The sequence below is a fragment of the Pavona decussata genome, unplaced genomic scaffold (assembly GCF_977016875.1).
Source record: "Pavona decussata unplaced genomic scaffold, jaPavDecu1.1 SCAFFOLD_299, whole genome shotgun sequence".
NCBI lineage: Eukaryota > Metazoa > Cnidaria > Anthozoa > Scleractinia > Agariciidae > Pavona > Pavona decussata.
The window spans coordinates 171,638-190,000 of NW_028145696.1; the positions used below are offsets into that span (position 1 = coordinate 171,638).

An 18,363-nucleotide genomic window follows, 5' to 3' on the forward strand; every position below is an offset into this window, starting at 1 on the left:
TGATTTCTGCGCACGGTTCCTTCACATGGTCACACTTCAGTACGGTCGCAAGGTTCAGTGAATCCGTTAGTATGACTACTCTCTCTCTCTCTCTCTCTCTCTCTCTCTCTCTCTCTCTCTCTCTCTCTCTCTCTCTCTCTCTCTCTCTCTCTCTCTCTCTCTCTCTCTCTCTCTCTCTCTCTCTCTCTCTCTCTCTCTCTCTCTCTCTCTCTCTCTCTCTCTCTCTCTCTCTCTCTCTCTCTCTCTCTCTCTCTCTCTCTCTCTCTCTCTCTCTCTCTCTCTCTCTCTCTATCTCTCTCTCTTTCTCTTTCTGTGGTGTTGTTTCCGGCATCCAGACCTCAGACACAGCGCGGAAAGAGCTGCCTCTGTCCTGCCTCCCTGCACGCAATAAGAATGATTTCTTGTTACATTGTTCTGCCACATTATACCACCCCAGACTGTGATGCTGCCCTCGAACCGAGCAACCCCTGGTAAAGATGCCTCCCTCAACACCAGGTGCTGGGACCCTTAAGCGCTGTTGATGGCTTTGCCTTGTTATCGTTCTTTCAGCCTTTCACACAAACAGTAAGGTTGTCATTGAATGAAATCCAGGGATCGACGTTATGGCATCGACTGATACCACATCCTTCAGTAAGTCCCTGAAATGTTTGCTCGTGCTCTCAGTCGCTCTCTTTCACGTTGAACCTTGCTTATTCCTCCCCTAATATCTCGTTTTTGTTCTTTTTTCTCTTCTTTCCACGTTTGTGGACAGGTTCAATGAATACTTAAATTGACTTTGTATTCTTTTGTCCTAATGTTTATCTTAAGGGAAGTTGACCATGCAACTTCCCGCCTACATACGTAGGTGTGCCAATCGCATTGGTTGTCCTGTGGTGCTGCGTACGGATGGGTGGACGCATAATGACGTAGTAACCAAAACCCAGATTTCGAGTATCGATAGGTTACCATAATTTGTTACCCATGGTGCTCTGCGCGCGCTTCAGAGCTGCGCTACAAATACATGTATAATGAGAGCAAGGGTTCGATCCTGCGAGACCTTAAACTGGTCAACAGCAGAGGCAGCATTTGCTTGAATCACAGATTTAAGATATTTAATTACCGTCTTCTATAAACTGAATACGGCTTAGGAATATTCCACATTCAAAATTATCAACCATGAACCTTTACTGGTAAGAAAAAAGAAGTACGCTACGAGCCGCAGGAGATAAGCATGACTGATGACCTTACTACGTTTTGACGTCCTCTGTGCGTTATTAGGTTACAGTTCCATGGCAAAATGAAATCTGTCGGACGATGAGATTAAATCTATTTGTTTCATACAATAACCAAGATATTTCGTGGGCGAGCATCACGTTTACGGAACCGAGTCAAAAACTTTCAATCAAACTTTTAGACAACTACACACATGGAATTGTGATCCTCTAAATTAGAGTATAATCCTAAACAATTTCACTAGTTATATTTTCAAAACTAACCTTCCTTGAGAATAAGTGTATTATCGGCGTCATATGTGGGTTGAGTTAGTTGTTGGTTCTCGTCTTTGCTCGGGGTTTTCTCCAGGTACTTGGTTTACCCTTCTCCTCAAAAACCAACACTTCTAAATTCCAATTCGATTTGGAAATTGTCCCAATAAGTGTTCTGTGCTGGGCCAAATTTCTTTTCTAGGGTGATCATACAATTAACAAATCGACGGCAGATTTCTATGGTGTATACTAGTTTATTAAAAAATGGATCATTGTATAATGCAATTCCAGGGATTTGATTGACTTAGCGGCCATGGTATATGAGCTATTATACCATGCCCGAGGATAGGGATCATTAAAATGGTCTTCTGGTTGTTCTTGCTAAGCGAAACCAGCCATAACTTACAATATTTCTTGATTGTTTTTAATAAAACAATTATTCCACTCGCGTTTGTTGGATATGAGATGATTATAGCCAACTCAGCGCTTCGCACCTCGTTGGCTATCTATCATCTCATATCCAACGCGCGCTCGTGGAATAATTGTTAAATATACCATAAAATGACGTCATTAAATGTTCAAAACTCAAGTGGAACCACAATCTATAAGAGTATAAACCGTAGAAAACTGACAGTCCCCACCCTGATTTTAGCGTTCATGTTAATGTAATGGAATCGAAAGCTCAATGCGTTGAAAAGTACTGATTAATCAATATGGGTTGAAAATTCATAGAACTTTCAAGTTAAAAGAACACAAAATACGTATTTCATTTAGGATAAGAAAATCCGTTTTTGGGAACTGAATTTCACTTCCCTGTAATCCATTACCGCTAAATGTAGTTCGAAAGATGCTGAGAATAGAGCGACTATTGCACCTCATAGCAAGTTTTGCGAAAGCATTCACAAATTGAATTAAAAAGAAACATAACATTTGATTGAATGAATTTCGGTTCAATTTGTCGTAGAAAACAGATAGATAATGTTACTTACAATGACCAGAAATGATAACAATACAAACTAATTACAGCACGATAATGGACGGAAATGAGTTATCCTTTAGACCGTGATTAAAAAATCACGAAAACTTTTGATTCAGTGTAAAAACGTAATGAGCTTCATGTACACGTTGAAACTCAATCGCAAGTTAGAATGATTAAGAATGTATGACATAAGGTCATTACAAAAATTAGTAAAACCATTATTTAATACGACGGATTTTTCTATAGTTGTCAGTTGTGAGTTAAAGTTCCTTCAAATGCTTGTTGTCAGTAAAATTGAAAAATACTTTCCAGTTTTCAGTAAACCATTGCTGCGAACCATGGATGCCCCGTGAAAATTAAAGAGAGCAAGCGAAACTTAAGAGTTATCCTGGGGCAACAATAACGTTACGAGTTTTGTTTAAGCAAAAAACAAAAAAAAACAAAACAAAAAAACCAAAAACAAAACAAAAACAAGTACAGGAGTTTTACTTACAGCTCCCCCAGCTGGGTATTGTTATCAAAAACTCCTTTGGGCAGTTCCTTTAGCTGGTTGTTATTCAAGTGCCTACCAACAAATAACCATACCCTGATGGTGACTATCGTGTGACATATATTTGATATTTAGTTTAATGTGTAAGATACTATTGCTTATCGAGGGTTATCTTGAAAAACAATGACCATCTTTTTCAAAGAATATGTTAGGTCCTTTTTTTGAAGATTTAAACTGAGGTTGCAAGATATTTCTAACTAAGATCCGCGGATAATGCGAATATTTATTCTTGATTGTGATCCTTATGTAGTTTCCGTAGCGTGGCTATTCCGCACCTAAACTAACAGAAAATATTTCAATTGCCTCGGTAAGCCAATAATTTTCCATTTCATTTTTCGTTCTAAAGCATACTCCCAGTAAGTTGTCAACCTAACGGGGCGAAAGCTCTTCCCGACCCTGCTTAATCAGTCATGTCTTTGGTTTAATGTAACCGATAGCAGAGACACACGTATCCAAAAAAGAAAAAATAAAGAGAAAATAAGAAACGGAGATATAAGTAATATAAGGTAACTACCAAAATGAACAAGAAGACTATTTAATACTGGAAGGCTTTCCAAAAGCTGTTTTAAGTAGAAAGTTAAGGCTGTCTCAATTTTAGTTGTCAAAAAATTCCAAGCAACCTTTTCGGTTTTCGGTTACAAACATAGCACTCATCCTCAAGCAGGTTTGCTAGTTTTGAGACGTCTTATGCTAAATGCAGTAAGAACAAGCGGTAAAATTTAAGAAGAAAAACTGGTTTAATATACGATCTGAGTTCTCTATCAAAATACTCGCCGCCAATTGGTTAAAATCGATAACGTGTTTTTCATTGCGTCACTACACCACATTCAGAAAGTGCAGTGTTGGCGATAACTCATGGAAATCATGCGCTCTTGCAAATGGCTTGGAGGTTTGCACAGGTTGGAGATGAGGAGATCCCTCAAATCATCAGTGACTCGATTCCAACGAACACCAAGAGACAAACAGCCTGGAGTATTTCCATTTAAAAAAATAAAAGCGAAACAAAACGACTGAAATTTGAATATCAAAAAGTGTCAAAAATGGTTTTGAAAGAAACAAAGACGTTTCGGGTATATAACCCTTCTTCAGTGTGGAGAAAACCGTTGAAATACGCTACCGGACACACACGCGCGCATATGACTAGTAGCGCGAACCATTAAAAGTTGCAATTCAAATACAGCTAAAACAGTTCCAAGTTGGAAAGTTAACTTCATTTTCTTTCACCGTTCATTATTTTCAACTGAGATATCCGTCTTAAGAATTGGAGAACTTGAGTGCAGAAATATTTGCCGATCGACTGAGTAAGTCTTACCAAGAACTAAAACAAGACGAAGGAAAGGACTAGAGCCGTTCAGCTCATGCAGCAATAAGAGAGGAAATCAACAGTTACTTGACTTCAGAAACGGTTGGAAAGACATTTTCTATTAAAACTGATCCTACTTTCAAACCGACAAACAAGTTCTTGAATGCGAAACTAAAAAAAAAAACAAGGAAAGTGGTACGTCTAATGTCAAACATCATGCTAATATTTAGCCCGAGGACATACAAAAATGCTACGAAAGCGGTGTTTTCGCTGTCGATAAGGGTGAATTGGTTTAATATAAACCTGCATTTAATCTGCCGAAGATCGCCGAAGAAGTGGAGAAAACCAATGAAGAAATGTTTTTGTTTTCAAGAAAGACGCAAGTGAAGTTGAATATGTTAAAATGGCCTAGTAAGAAAAAACAAAAAATCATCCTGGCTGGCTTAGCAGGGCTGTCAGCTCTGCCGTATAATCCGGGAGTATCCAGATTTTGAACCGTATCTCCCGGTCTCCAGATGTAGGACTGTAATGTCCAGATTTTGAGCCGTTTCTTCTGGTCTCGAGATTTATGTCATATGGTAGACTCGGATTTCTGACACATAAATCTGAAATGTGTAGCGTTGTTTCTGGTAGTGTTTAATGTACGTACCCCGCCTCCCTCCCCCCCCCCCCTCCCCCCCCCCTCCCCCCACACACACACACACACTGAACCCGTCAATTTGGCCTTGCTGGGACGCCTCTGTAAGGCGCTTTGTTATTGCTGGCCGGGGAAGTCATATTCTCCATATTCGAAGACGTGTGAGGTTGACAGCCCTGGCTTAGTGACAAGGCCGACGAAGGGACCCTACAATGTTTTCTACTAGTGAAGCCAACTGTCCAGTTCAGTTCCTTAAAAAGTTAATTCAGGTTCTTAATCCAGGTGAAGAGGAAACTGTTTCAGAGGCTGAAAAGGAAATTATGTGCTGGCGATGAAATCTTCGCCTAAGAAGGCCTCTTGCAGTTTTGAAAATTTCTCGTTCATTGTACAACCAGCGCGTGCGTGTATTCGTAAACAAAACACTCACAACAGACAAACAGTCTCTAACCCATTCATACTAATTAATACTACCTGTATTTTCAAATTTATGGCATCCAAAATTCATATCTGTTTAAACAACTTAGTCATATATTTCATGGCTCATCAACTGCCCTTGGGTTTCTTTTAAATTTCTTACACAAGTCACTAGTTGACAATTCAACACTCTCCTCCAGGCAATCAGAACCGAGGAGAATTTATGAAAAATAACAACTGCGAATTTTACAAAGAATTTACGGCTGGATGCCTGGAAAGCGTTGAAACAAATGCGTATATTTTTTTTAAGGCTAGACAGTTCAAAAGTTCAAATTCTCAAAATCTGCTTTATGTATCACGTTCGAATTTTCAGGGAATTCTAAGATTGCAGTGTCATTGCAGTGGGGGGTAAAACTTTTGTTTGAAAGATTTTCTTATTTTTTCTTTCGGGGGAGAGGGGGGATTTTCATACACTCGATTTTTTAGAAAACCACCGCCTCCCCCCCTCCCCCCCCCCCCCCCTAGGACGTAATAAACGATCAGTCCCTAAGGCCGGTTCACATGAGACCAGGTGTATCCCCGCGTAAATCGTAGGTGTATTTTGGCAGCCAATATAGTTAACTTTGATTGATATTAGGGCGGTTTGTACGAAAGAGTCCGCTCGATTTGACAAGAAAGCTGGTGCTCTATAACATATTTCCTGAATTAGGAATCGTTTGGCTCCAACTCGTGTGTCTAAATACAGAGAATATTCGTCTTCCGATTCTGTCCGGCCTCAAAATTCGCCGACAGGACAAGAAGTCCATCTCTAGTATTTATACCTGCAAATAAACTACCATACAGATTCATCGGGTTGGATTATCCATCTCTGCTGTAAATTCACCAATTCTGACTTTAGCACACATTAACTCATTCACTTATTATATTACGCATTGACATTTGTGTTTTTAATCATTTTATGTGTCTGTAGCCTTCAAGAGACTTATTTTGAGTTCATTGGGTTCAATGGTCGAGTGCCAAATATTAAGTACGGTGCTGCTTTTGTTACTACGCATACGTTCTGCGCATCTTGAGCTACTCGGGTTTGCTATGGGTGATACACAACGAAACAAAATGTTATTTAAACTGTGTTGCGCACTTGGTGGATAAAAATAGTGGTAAGTTGTATTCTAGCGCAAAATATAAAATAAAATACCAGACGTTTTCGAGGCTGCTGCCTCTTCATCAGTGGTATGTTGCAACTGAATAAAACGCGCGCTTCATACGAAAAAAAATTTAAATTAAAAAATGAATTTAAATTGATACGTGATGTAACTTGCGCGCGCCGATTTGAGAGTCTTAAATAAAGTTAAAGTCAGTATTGAGGCCAAATGGATGCAAAGTCCGGTGTTTAAGTATGAGTTTGGCCTCAAAACGGCGTCTGTCCAAGGTGCTCCAGATTGCGGAAACAAGCATGTCCTCAGTGGAGTGGCTCGGTAATGTAAAATGGCGTGCAACTGGGAGGTGCCTGTTAGCAGTTCTAGTTAAACGTAGATGTTCGCGAAATCTGTCTCCCAGACGTCTACAGGTCTCACCAATGTATAGTTTGTTACAAGCCCGGTATTTGATGACATAGACTACGTTGTTGCTGGTACACGTGAATTTGTCGCTAATGGTTATACGTCCCCAGGACTGTCTGCAAATGCTGAGACGTTCGTATGAGTGCAAGTATTACACCGCGATCGGCCACATGACAATGTTACACGGTCATCATCGACAACGGTCGTGTCATGAAGGGTACTCCTAACCAGGGAGTCACGCAGATTGCTATCGCGACGATAGGCAGATAAAGTGTGCAAAGTTTGAAAAATCGCTGTGGTGTCCGAGTCATTTCGTAATAAATGGAGGTTGCGTGTAAGGATGCTTTTGACCAGTGTGTTGGTAGGATGGTATGTCAACACCAGAGGGATGCATATGGTAGGTTGGTCAAGGACTACATCCACAGGCTCAGAAATAATTGCTTCACGGGGTACTGTGTGACTGCCACGCGATTTCGAGCTTGTTGAATAATTTGTTGTGGATAGCCACGATTAATAAAAAAAAAACAGTCATTTCCTTACTCTTACTATCAACACTGCAGATGCGTACAGTCAATTTCTCCGCTTACGACGCAACTTAGCAAGTACTCTTGCCATTTAAAAAGAAAATTAAGGGTAAACATGCATTTTTCAGAGATAACAAAGCATCAATTTGGAAAAAAAAAACGCCATACATTAACGAAATAGCAACTTTACTATTCCGTAAAGCTACCGTAATATATGTTGTCCTTTAAGTAACTTTACGTGACTTTCCAAAAATGTAAAGTTCAACTTTACGGCAAGTTTACAGTGACCCGTAAGTCTTGATAATAGCACACTCCTTTACGGAACATTTACGTATTCTGTAAAGCTGAAGTAAAGATGAGATTTAGAGACTTACGCTTATTTACGTATCGTAAATCTGCCCTTTACGAGGCTTTACATTGAGCCGTTTGCCTCGGTAAAGGTTACATTTTACGAACGTTTACTGTTCCGTAAAGCAGCTGTAAGGACGTGATTTACGTTCCTTTATGCGTAATTAACAGACTGGTAAAGGTGGCCTTTTTGTAGCTTTACGTAACACAGTAAATGCATTTTAAGGCTGAGACTTGACCAGTGTTTACTGTTCCAGAGAAGTTTATCTTCTTTCACAGACTGTCACAGCGGTATCAGCTAGGGCATTTTAGTTGAAACGGCATGGCATGACTGTTGACAGTGGTTTAACTTCAAGAAGTTACGTTCCTCTGGCAAGGGTGCAAGGAAAGGCAAGTTGATCCTACTCCCAAACCATCAGTAAAAGCACACAAGTTTCATTTTTGTCATTTTTTTTATTAATTACTTGACAAAAGTGCGCTTTCAAATACAATCAAAGCTGACAATAATTATGAATAAAAATCAGTCGAAGTACAAAAACCGATATAAAGTGATACTGTACTAAGATATTGAAATTTAACAGCTCACGGAAGCGGAGGCTTCAACGCACTTCTTAATCCAAAAATATAAAATTCGTGGTGTTATGGACACTTGACCCCTTTTGAGAATGGCATTATTTACAAGTAACGGTTAAATCTGACTTCTACATTCTATGAAAAATCCCACTAATTTTGATGTTTTACTTTTTACTTCGGAATTCTTTGAACTGTAACATAATCAAGAAAAGTCCTATCTATTTAATAGTATTTGTTCTCAAGCTATTCGCGAGGTGTTAGAGACACTTTACTCCTTTTGAGAATGGTCCATTATTTACAAGTAACGGTTAAAACAGACTTCTAAATTCCATGAAAAATCTCACTAATTTTGATATTTTACTTTTTACTTGGGAACTCTTTGAACTGTAACATAATCAAGAAAAGTCCTATCTATTCAATAGTATTAGTTCTCAAGCACTTAAAACTTATTTGACAAATTTCATAATTTTAATTTAAGAAGTTGAAATCTCACCTATTTGTATATTTCAAAATTAAAATAAAGCTTCTTTTAAATGGGAAAATAGGAGTCTTTTCCATAATCATTTGGCCCATGCTGTTGGAAAGAGTAGTAAATTTATTACAAATTATAATGCTTCAATAACCCTAATAACCACGTTATACACAGCAAAATACTGAGCATATTCACATAAAATGTTGAAACTAGCTGAATATTCAGTTTTCTGTCAAATGAAATAATCTCTCCCTTTAAACGACTTGGGCCAAACTTCTTCATTTGAAAAAAGCAACCGAAACTTGTTAACCCTTCCACTTCCAGGAGTGATCAACATAAAAAATCTCCTTACATTATGAATGTATTATCAACCAGAAAGGTAAAGAATATAATGAAAATCATCAACTGGGTGATATTGTTTGATGTAACACCAAAGTCTGTGAACTTGAAAAAATATATATGGCAGTAAGTGAGGAGAATTAATATTCAGATCATAGAAGTGAAAGGGTTAAGATCATGGAGGAATATGAATAAAACCCTATTGCTGCCTTGTTCTGCGAGGTGTACCAAAATGGAGGGGATCTAAAACGCAATCCCCTCCCAGTGTCAGTAAGCGACTTGAAGAAACCACACCAGTAGAAGAAGCAGAAGAAGGAGAAATACGGGCTACACCCCTTCCTACTGGTGTTGTTCTTTGAACCGCCTACTCAACAAAATTGACTGGAACATTGCGACTGGACATCTCCTCATTAAGCTCGCGAGGAACCAGGGATTGTCGTACCCTTTGTGATAAGCTTTTCTCATACACTGTATCCAGTGGCTTTTTTGCCTTGGTGAGAAGTTTTCTTTCCCAAGAGAGGTGCTTGACTTGGTAGCACACCAGTTCACGAGACACAGAGTCAGACCCACTTTCATACGAGCTCTCGTCGGAGCTGGTGTATTCTGGGGTTAAAACTTCCTGTACTTCTTCCTTTGTTGTTGCCGTCCAGTCTACACACTCTAATGCCGTCAATTTGTGTTCAAGTTTCTGCGGAACAGTTGAAAGGTAACCTTGTTATTCTGACACTAAAAAGTTAACTTTCTAAATATTTCCTTTTAAGTTATCATAACGGTAACTTTTTTTGCATTGCTAAATACATATAAAATTGACTTCATTAATCAGATGTGCATGACAGACAAGAAAACCATACAGGTAATACATGAATCTGCACACTAATAAAATGTCAAAGATATCTTGTCATTCATGACATATTTACTGGAATAAAGCTAAAAGAAATCTCATTAGGCCTACTAATTAACCCAGCCAGCTTTTTTTGGACAATGCACCTTAAGTTTAGGCTCAAGTATTTCTGCACTGTTGAAATTTACCCAATGATAACTGTAACACCTCTTTCAGACAGTGAAGTTTGCCCAAAGCTGGTATTTAGCATTCATCCCTACATTTTACAGACTGAGCTAATGTCAAAAATAAAAATGATGAACAATATTATTAATTGTCTCTTTTTTGAGCAGATATAAAGATGTCAATTTCTGATGTTAACGAACGTTGTAACACTAGCACTATTAATGATAGATCAGAGAATTAACGCTGCAGTGTATGTTGTAATGCTAAGGCAAGCCATGAATTTACCACTGTGCATCAGCCCAAGTGAGGAAATTGGAGACCTCACAATGTAAGGGAAAAACTCTTTACCTTGTTAGGAACTGAACCTACAACCTCCAGAATTTATTATCATTGCTCTACTGATCAGCTATGAGGCCAAATGGGAGCAAGTTGTGGGTAATTATGGTGGAAATCAGGACGTGATATGGGTTCGATTCCTGTCAGGGTCAAAGATAATTTTCCTTTACTTGTTTGGTCGACTACCATTTCCTTACTACAGCTTATACCCAGTGGGAAATTCATGGATTCCCTTAGCACTAGATACTCCACTGATATCATTTTTCTCGTAAAGCTACACTCAACATAGCATTTATAATTAGATAGGCAACAGTTTTATTTTGTGTTACAAATTAATCTCTTATTACAAATTACACTCTTATGCAAAAGAAATACATGATGGGTACAGGTATTTCAAAGTAAACTTACATCTCTTTTTCGTCCTTGTCTCCTACAGGTTTGCTCGTGTTCCTCAGCTGTAGAGTTGACTCTTCTTGTCCTTGCATCAATGAGGGACCTGTGATAGGTTTTAGAAGCCTCTTTAAAATGAACAGCAAACAACATGTTTAACCATATGAGCTACCATAAAAAATGTATGAAAAAACAAAACCGATAATAACTATGGAAACAAAAAGTTTAAAATGAGAGTTGCATAAAAAAAGAAACAATGCATACATAACAGATGCACTTAGAGAATATACCCTCCAACTACATTTAGCTCTTAAGTTCTGTCAGTACTAATTAACTTTCGAACAAGGCTTCAAAGGGAAAGGGCGTGAATGTACTTGGCTCATTTCTTTTATTTCAGCTCAAATACTTTGCTGTGTTTTAAAAAATAGTAAAGGACTTATTTTTTTGTGTTTAAGCCTTTTGCTGAAACACTTTACAGAGATCTAAGCTTTCCCACAAGTGATACATTAAGTCTCTACACATGTAGAAAGAGACCTTATTGATAATTTGGAGCAAACTCCCATGATAGAATTGCATTGACACCTTCAAATCATTATTGTTTTAGAAGCACTGTACTGTAAGGAAAACAACTTGCCTCTCAGTTGTGCAACAGACCATGGGCAGTGCTCTTTTCCACCATAATCACTGTAAATTGACTCTGCAATTTTGGTGAACACAGTGCGGTTTCCTTCACTTGCAGTCCTAGACATCCACAACAGAAAAGAAAGCAATCAAAACTTGACAAAGATAAACAAATTATCGATCAGATCTTAACCTTATGATGGGATGATATTGTCTTCCAAAAGCCTCAAACTTACAGCTGCACTCAATTAAAACATACAGTTCGTGTACAATTTGTAGGACGTTCTTGATTTGTTAGAGCAGAAGAAGGCAGGGTAGAGTTTGTGGGCTATGGAAACAACACAATTGCCTGATCTGGGATGAGGCACTAGAATATATATAACAAAATGATGTATTGTGATCAAAAGTCCAAACAGTGTGGCTTAAAAAAAAAACACAAGTCTAGCATGGACCCTAAGAAATAGCAGCTACAAGTTGTATACATGCAGTCCAAGTTTGTGTCATTTTGAAAAAAAATTTTATCATTTAATGTTCTAAAAATAACTTTTTTTTAAAAAGTTACCAAAACATCATGCAGTATTGCATAGCAACTTACCCTTCATCAAGGTCAAATCCAGTAAAATCTCCATTTCCACTTAAGGCTTTGTACATTTTACAGAATTCATTCTAGAGTGTAAAAAAAGGCAGAAAGTAAACCATGTGCAAGCATTATGTCATGAAAAGTTTTGTTTGAAACGTGTATCCACAACAGCAACCAACAGCTCAAAGCCTATTGAGTAATATGATGTAGCTAATTATCCAGTTGACAAAACCTGATCAATATACATTTACTGTTAACTAAATTCAAATGTCTTATTGCTTTGACTATTAATAATAAATATTGGCCACCATGTCCTAATGGGAACAGTATTTTCTTTCAATCAAATTGAAGCATACGCTGTGTGCTGATATTAGATCCTTGTCTTCATTGATTTTTATAACTGTTTACCAGAAAGGAATATTTGCCGGCTTGGAAGATAAAATGTTGTGTAGCACAGCACTGGTTATACATTTACCTGAGAAATCAGACAGATAATTAACTCTACAGTGTAAATCTGGGTGTGGAAAAGAAACTGCTTAATTTACTACTGAGCACTCCCCAGGAACAAAATGTGATTCACATGAGGCAAAAAAAAACAACATTTGATTTGGACGGATTTGAACCCACCAAGACTTTATTCTTTACCTTGTGTGGGCCTATTTCCACACTTGGGCAATCAACTCAGTGGGAAATTAAGTGTTTAGAACTTTTTTTCAGGGATAAAATATAGGGTTCTTCTTAAAATTTGTTTTCAAAATGCACTGGAACAGATCACGAGTTGTTCTTTTCAAGAATTGAGTTGATTTCATTCCTCTCATCATTCTAGAATTATTTGGCAGCTGATTGAAGGTCTTACTGTATTTCATCATTTTTAACAAAAGATTATAAGCTGTAAATAAATTTGAGTGCTAGCATTTCGAGAGTTTCCCCAAATTCCGGGTGCAAGGAAATCCAAAAGAATGGCTAATGCTTAAAACATCATGCTCAAATCTCTTTACCTTATCAATAATTTTGTAACTCTGTTGATGAAACCAAACATTTGTTTCCCCTCCCCACCAACACAGCACCACAGTTTTTTACGGCGGGTCTAAAACGCAGGTCACAGGCTGCAGGCACAACCCTAAACCTAACCTTTGGTTAAATTAGGGTTTAGGGTTAGGGTTGTACATACCTGTAACCTGTTACCTGTGTTTTAGACCCCTCGGTTTCTTTAGAAACCTACCCCCTAACTTAAGGCGTGTTTGATTTACCCTTTTCTCGCGAGATTTTCACTCAGCCCCATACAGAAATTATGTAAGGGATTTGCGTCTCAAACTCAATTCATGCTCGTTCTTTGTATGAGAGGGTTAGTATGACAGTGCTGCATGCATAATAAATGTATGGGGCTGTGCAGAAATCTTTCACAAAATCGCACTGAAATTATGCACTTATCAATTGAAATCCTGACCCCCCCAACCCCGGGCCAAGGTGGGGGAATGTGGGGGATTTTTATGGTATTTGAAGGCACGGTTCGCCCGTGGGGGTGGGGGATTTCTCAGGATTTGCTTTACACATTCATCGAGGTCGGGGAGCGAGGTGGGGATTGGACTCATGCCTAGTTTCCTCACAGTAATTTCTTCACATGGTCACTGGTGTCGCTCGCTGGATTTCGATGAGCCGCGCTTTGCAGTTTTGTTTCGACATCTGGTTTTGAAAGGTAAGTTTCCAAATTATTTTTCGACATCGATGATGTCTTCTCTCTATGGAACGTAAGCAAAAATGAAATCCAAACTTTTATAGAGCTAGCCAACAACTATCATGCGACCATAAAATTCACGGCTGAAATTTCAGATATTGATATCACTTTCTTTGACACATGTATATACAAGGGCGCAAGATTAAAAAAAGAATCAAAACTTGACGCACTTCAAACCGACAGAAATGTTCCAGTACACGTATTTTTCTTCCTGCCACCCTCCAGGCATCAGGAAAGGCTTTATCAAAGGCGAAGCCTTAAGACTTCTCAGAACAAACTCTTCAAAAACAAAATTTGAAGAAAACATCACTCTATTCAAACAGAGACTATGCAACAGAGGTTACCCCGATAACCTAGATGACACTCCCTCAGAAGTCAATTTCAGTGAAAGAATGTCGGCACTACAAAACAAACAAAAAACGCGCCAAAACAATTTGCTGTTTGTTACGGAATATCGCCCATCTGTGCCTAACCTAACAACCATTCTGATGAGTAAATGGCATTTGATAGAAAACCAGCCTCTGCTAAGAGAGATCTACAAAGATATTCCCCTACTTTCGTAAAGAAACTTAGGGAGATCTTTGAAAGACGTACTCATAAGAGCAAAGCTTTGAAGGTCATGTACTTCTTATCTCGGTCAATAGGAGTCGTGTTTGGCCTGTCTTCATTATTTTACCAACATAGGTTTCCCCACCAAGGTGGGGGTTTTACCAGTCAATATACCCCAGTAGGGTGGGGGTTTGTTAAGATTTGTAATGATGTCAAGTCAAATCCCCACCTTAGCCTGGGGTGGGGGGGGGGGGGGGGGCGGGATTTCAATTGATAAGTGCATTAAGCTTATCATGTGTCAGGGAAAGTTTGCGAATACGTCTTCCCAAATTTACTAAGGCCATGTCCACACGTATCCGGAAATTTTTTTTTCCGCAAATATTTTTTTGCGGATGCGAAAATTTTCGCGTCCACACGCAGCGTATTCGAATCGTTTTCAGCCGTCCACACGTATCCGATTGTATCTGGAAATTTTCTGATTTTCTCTAGTTCGCAGTTCTAAAATTCTCTCTCCATTCTTCTTCGATCGTTGTGCCACTGATAAAATTGTCCCACTATGCGCTTGTCCTTCTTGGTTGCATCCAGAATAACAATCTCAAAACATCCTGTCGATCTCTAATGTATTGGTTGTGTAAATTTATCGCAGCTGCATTTATCTGAACGCATGATATCAAACTAGAAATCAGAGCAACTAACAAAGAAGCTACAACCCGGCTTGCTGTACGCCATGTTTGTTTATAATGCTCGCCGTGAAGACTGGATCCAATAGAATGACGAAAGCGTATTCAAAAATTTCCGGATACGACCGTCCACACGTATACGTATTCGTATCGGATAAAAAAATTTCCACTCTGGAGAGCGTTTTCAAAAATTTCCGGATACGGCCGGAAAATACGCTGGATACGTGTGGACGCAAGCCGTATTCGTAAAAAAAAATTTGCGTTTTCACAAATTTCCGGATACGTGTGGACGACACCTTAGAATGAGAAATCTTACAGATTTCCGCTAATTCCGGAATACATGTACGGTCAATCAAACGCAACCTTTTAATAATAGTTACAAATTCAAAGCTTACTGATGTTTATATGCATATGGAGTCGAATTCAAAACTTCACTTCGCTCACCTTCAACATCAATGAGACATCAGCGATTTAAATAACACGCGTTTCAGTCAAAATTTAAGTTTACTTTTAGCTTCATTACTGGTTTTCATACTATAGCAATGGTACATACAGCCACAAGCTTAATAATAGGTTAGAACATTTTTGCATTTTTAAGCTTATAAGTGGCAAAATCCTTCTTCAATCGATCCTGACTGCCGTAAGACGAATAAAAATAAAGCAAGATCTTACCCTTCAATTTGCTTGGAACCTTTGCAAAATGGCTGGTGTTCCTTTTTCTTTTTCTAGATGCATCAGCGTTGTTCACCTTTTCACAAAGCTCATCTACTCTGCTGACCAGCTGTTCCAGCCTTCTGTTTACTTCATCTTCCTTATCTGCTCTCTCGGCAACCTGCGCGCGTAAACCTCTAGTTTCTTTTATGGTATCTTGCAACAGCAACACATGACTGTCCGAGAGCGAGACTTCTTGGCCGCGATTGATGGCAGACATGGTTTTCTACTGTAAAACAGCAATAACAGTGGCTAGTGCAGCGAAATCTCAAAACTCCCGCCACTTGCGAATGTGACAAACTTTTTGACAAGGGAAGCTTTCATAACAACACCATGTGATCATCCTTCTTTTGTGTATCTCATGATGACGAGGCTGTTACCTGGGAAACAGCGCGGTGAAACTCGTTCCCAGCAATAGTAGAGTGCTTTTAGCTTAGTGAAAACTGAAAAACCGCTCTGAGCAGAATTCGCCGATTCTTGATTTCGCAGTGGTTGTGGCTACGATTCCGAAGACGGGCTATTTGCTTTCCAGTGGAACAGGACAAAATATGCGTGGAGTTTGTGCGGGATCTCAGCGGCGCTCTCAATCGTCTAGGCACAAGGAGAAACTTTTCTGTGAACATTGCAATGAAACTGTGTCGAAAAGCCAAATTTTCAGGAATAAGCAATTGTATTTCAACGAAGCTTTTAAAACCTGGGGCGATGGACCAGCCACGGCGACCTATTCTATGCCAGATCCCTTTTGATCAACGTATTCCTCTAAAGATGGAACTATGACTGAACAAAATCCAGAAGGTAAGCATGTCACGAACTTCTTGTTGTTGCTGAGCACTTTAGCTTGATATTATTATGATAAATTCACACATCCGTTTGTTATGGAAGAGCGACCTTAAGTGTGTTACGTACATTTTGGAAAGTACCGGTCTACGTGTTTGCCAACTGATTGATAAATTTAAACTAGGAAAATCTAAAATCTTTAACAAACAAACAAGCAGGTCACTGTTCCAAGGTCACTTTCTGATCAAATCAAGTGCATTATGGGTAACCAGGGCATCTTAATGAGTGACTGTAAAAATAAGCACTTAGTTGGTGCATACATGTTGACAGAATTATCCACTGTTGGCACAGGCTGTTTTAAAAATGGCACGGATAGAATCTTCTTGCAAGAATCTCAGTGATTCTCGCGAGACGAGATTCTCGTATTGAAAGACGCAACTCTTGTCTCGTGAGAAACAAGACGAGACTGGTAACTTACTTTTGAGCGGTACTGTAATGGAAGACAGCTTGTACTCAGGAAAGCACAACAACTATAACTTGTCAATGTTTGTAAACATGTTGCTTTTTACCAAAAATAGAATAATCAACAAAAGCTTCTCCAGCCCAAAATTTTCAAATAAACAATACTTATGCTTTTGGAAGTAGATCAAAGAGCAATTTTATTGCGTGCATGCAAACACACACATAATTTACGCAGACACTATTCAAAGCAATTTCTTGGGCTTAAAGTATGTGAGGCTAATTACAGCAGTTAAAGAATTTTGCCTCGTTAATGATCAGATCACTTACACTACAGTAAAAAAAGCATAGCAACATATTTTGAAACAAAACAGAAAATTTCCATACTGTAGGGTTTTACCAGGTCTTTAGCCTGCGTAGCAGTCGTTTCCGTTTCCTTCAAGCCAAGCGGGGTAAGCGCGCGAGGGCATTGGGCAAAAAGGAGAAAAAAAAGTAGGAGCGGGGGGGGAGGGGCGGGGAAGGAAAGGAAACGCCTGCCGCTGAGCCCAGACATTTTACCGAACGCCCCCAAATTGCTTCGCTCCCTTGGGGCCACTGTCACGTCAAATGTCACATAAGAACGATCAATTTTAACTTCTGGTAAATCTCAGCGAAAACAGAATCGCGGCGGGCAACTTGTTTACTTCAAGTTGCAGTATATTTTAGAAGATTTTCTCGAACTTTGCGTCGCTCGAACAAAAAGTAGATAAATTACCCAAGACAAATTTTACTTATGTTTTAGAATATCAACTCATTTGCTTACAGCTGCAATTACAGACAGAATGAGCTTGTCCCACATGGCTAAAATACTTCCTCGCGTTTCCAGAACAAATTTGTATTTCGCGTAGCGTGAAATACAAAGTCGTTCTAAAATATTGAAAACTTCCTTTTCAGACCGTGGTTAGAACTGAAATTTTCCTGCAAAGTATTTACTTGAGGCCTCCTATATCTATTTATGATTACAGAGTTTGAATAAAAATTTCTTTGTTCGTACGCAAAACAAGCTTTCAGACCAGCCAATTTTGCTTCCAGCTTTTCGTGTCTTTGAGCCCGCCGACAGCCAGAACAAATTTTCTTAAATTTTTAAAAATTCCGGCGGGATTTTGAAAAAGGAATGACACCATGTTTGTTGAGACGATAATACCTACCAACAAACCAAAGCGCAATGAAAACTATATTTTGAGCGTGACCGAGAATTTTGATTTTGCTTGATGTTAATAGACATTCGCTCTTAAAGTAGTCCTTTGCTCCGGTTTCAACTGAATTAACGTATCTCCCTCAGCGAAAGCAGTTTAGTCGTTTCCAAAGCAAAGCAAACT

General features: G+C 38.9%; 2 protein-coding genes and 2 pseudogenes across 5 annotated transcripts in view; 1 reads left to right on the plus strand and 3 right to left on the minus strand.

Moving 5' to 3' along the window:
- LOC146454870 (uncharacterized) overlaps nucleotides 1–18,363 on the minus strand; it is a 234,341-nt gene that overhangs the window by 53,764 nt on the left and 162,214 nt on the right. The window contains exon 1 of one of the 2 annotated variants that reach the window (XM_085094979.1): nucleotides 2,936–2,993. The exons of the other annotated variant lie outside the window; for it this stretch is intronic. The gene's annotated coding sequence lies outside the window, so the exon portion shown is untranslated. Of the gene's footprint in view, nucleotides 1–2,935; nucleotides 2,994–18,363 lie in introns of those variants that run through there. 2 annotated transcript variants of the gene reach the window in all.
- The window catches only part of LOC146454872 (uncharacterized), a 30,106-nt pseudogene continuing 19,964 nt past the window's right edge, over nucleotides 8,222–18,363 (minus strand). The window contains exon 4 of the transcript XR_014859154.1: nucleotides 8,222–9,084. The product of XR_014859154.1 is annotated as an uncharacterized LOC146454872 (transcript). The remainder of the gene's footprint in view (nucleotides 9,085–18,363) is intronic.
- LOC146454873 (uncharacterized) overlaps nucleotides 9,511–18,363 on the minus strand; it is a 32,745-nt gene continuing 23,892 nt past the window's right edge. Inside the window, exons 2-5 of the mRNA XM_085094980.1 lie at nucleotides 12,110–12,180; nucleotides 11,548–11,642; nucleotides 10,912–11,021; nucleotides 9,511–9,849 (exon numbers count right to left, since the gene is read on the minus strand). Of these exons, the coding sequence (XP_084951106.1) occupies nucleotides 9,526–9,849; nucleotides 10,912–11,021; nucleotides 11,548–11,642; nucleotides 12,110–12,180 (600 nt within the window). The 3' untranslated portion in view covers nucleotides 9,511–9,525. The remainder of the gene's footprint in view (nucleotides 9,850–10,911; nucleotides 11,022–11,547; nucleotides 11,643–12,109; nucleotides 12,181–18,363) is intronic.
- LOC146454874 (uncharacterized) overlaps nucleotides 15,743–18,363 on the plus strand; it is an 8,525-nt pseudogene continuing 5,904 nt past the window's right edge. Inside the window, exon 1 of the transcript XR_014859159.1 lies at nucleotides 15,743–16,564. The product of XR_014859159.1 is annotated as an uncharacterized LOC146454874 (transcript). The remainder of the gene's footprint in view (nucleotides 16,565–18,363) is intronic.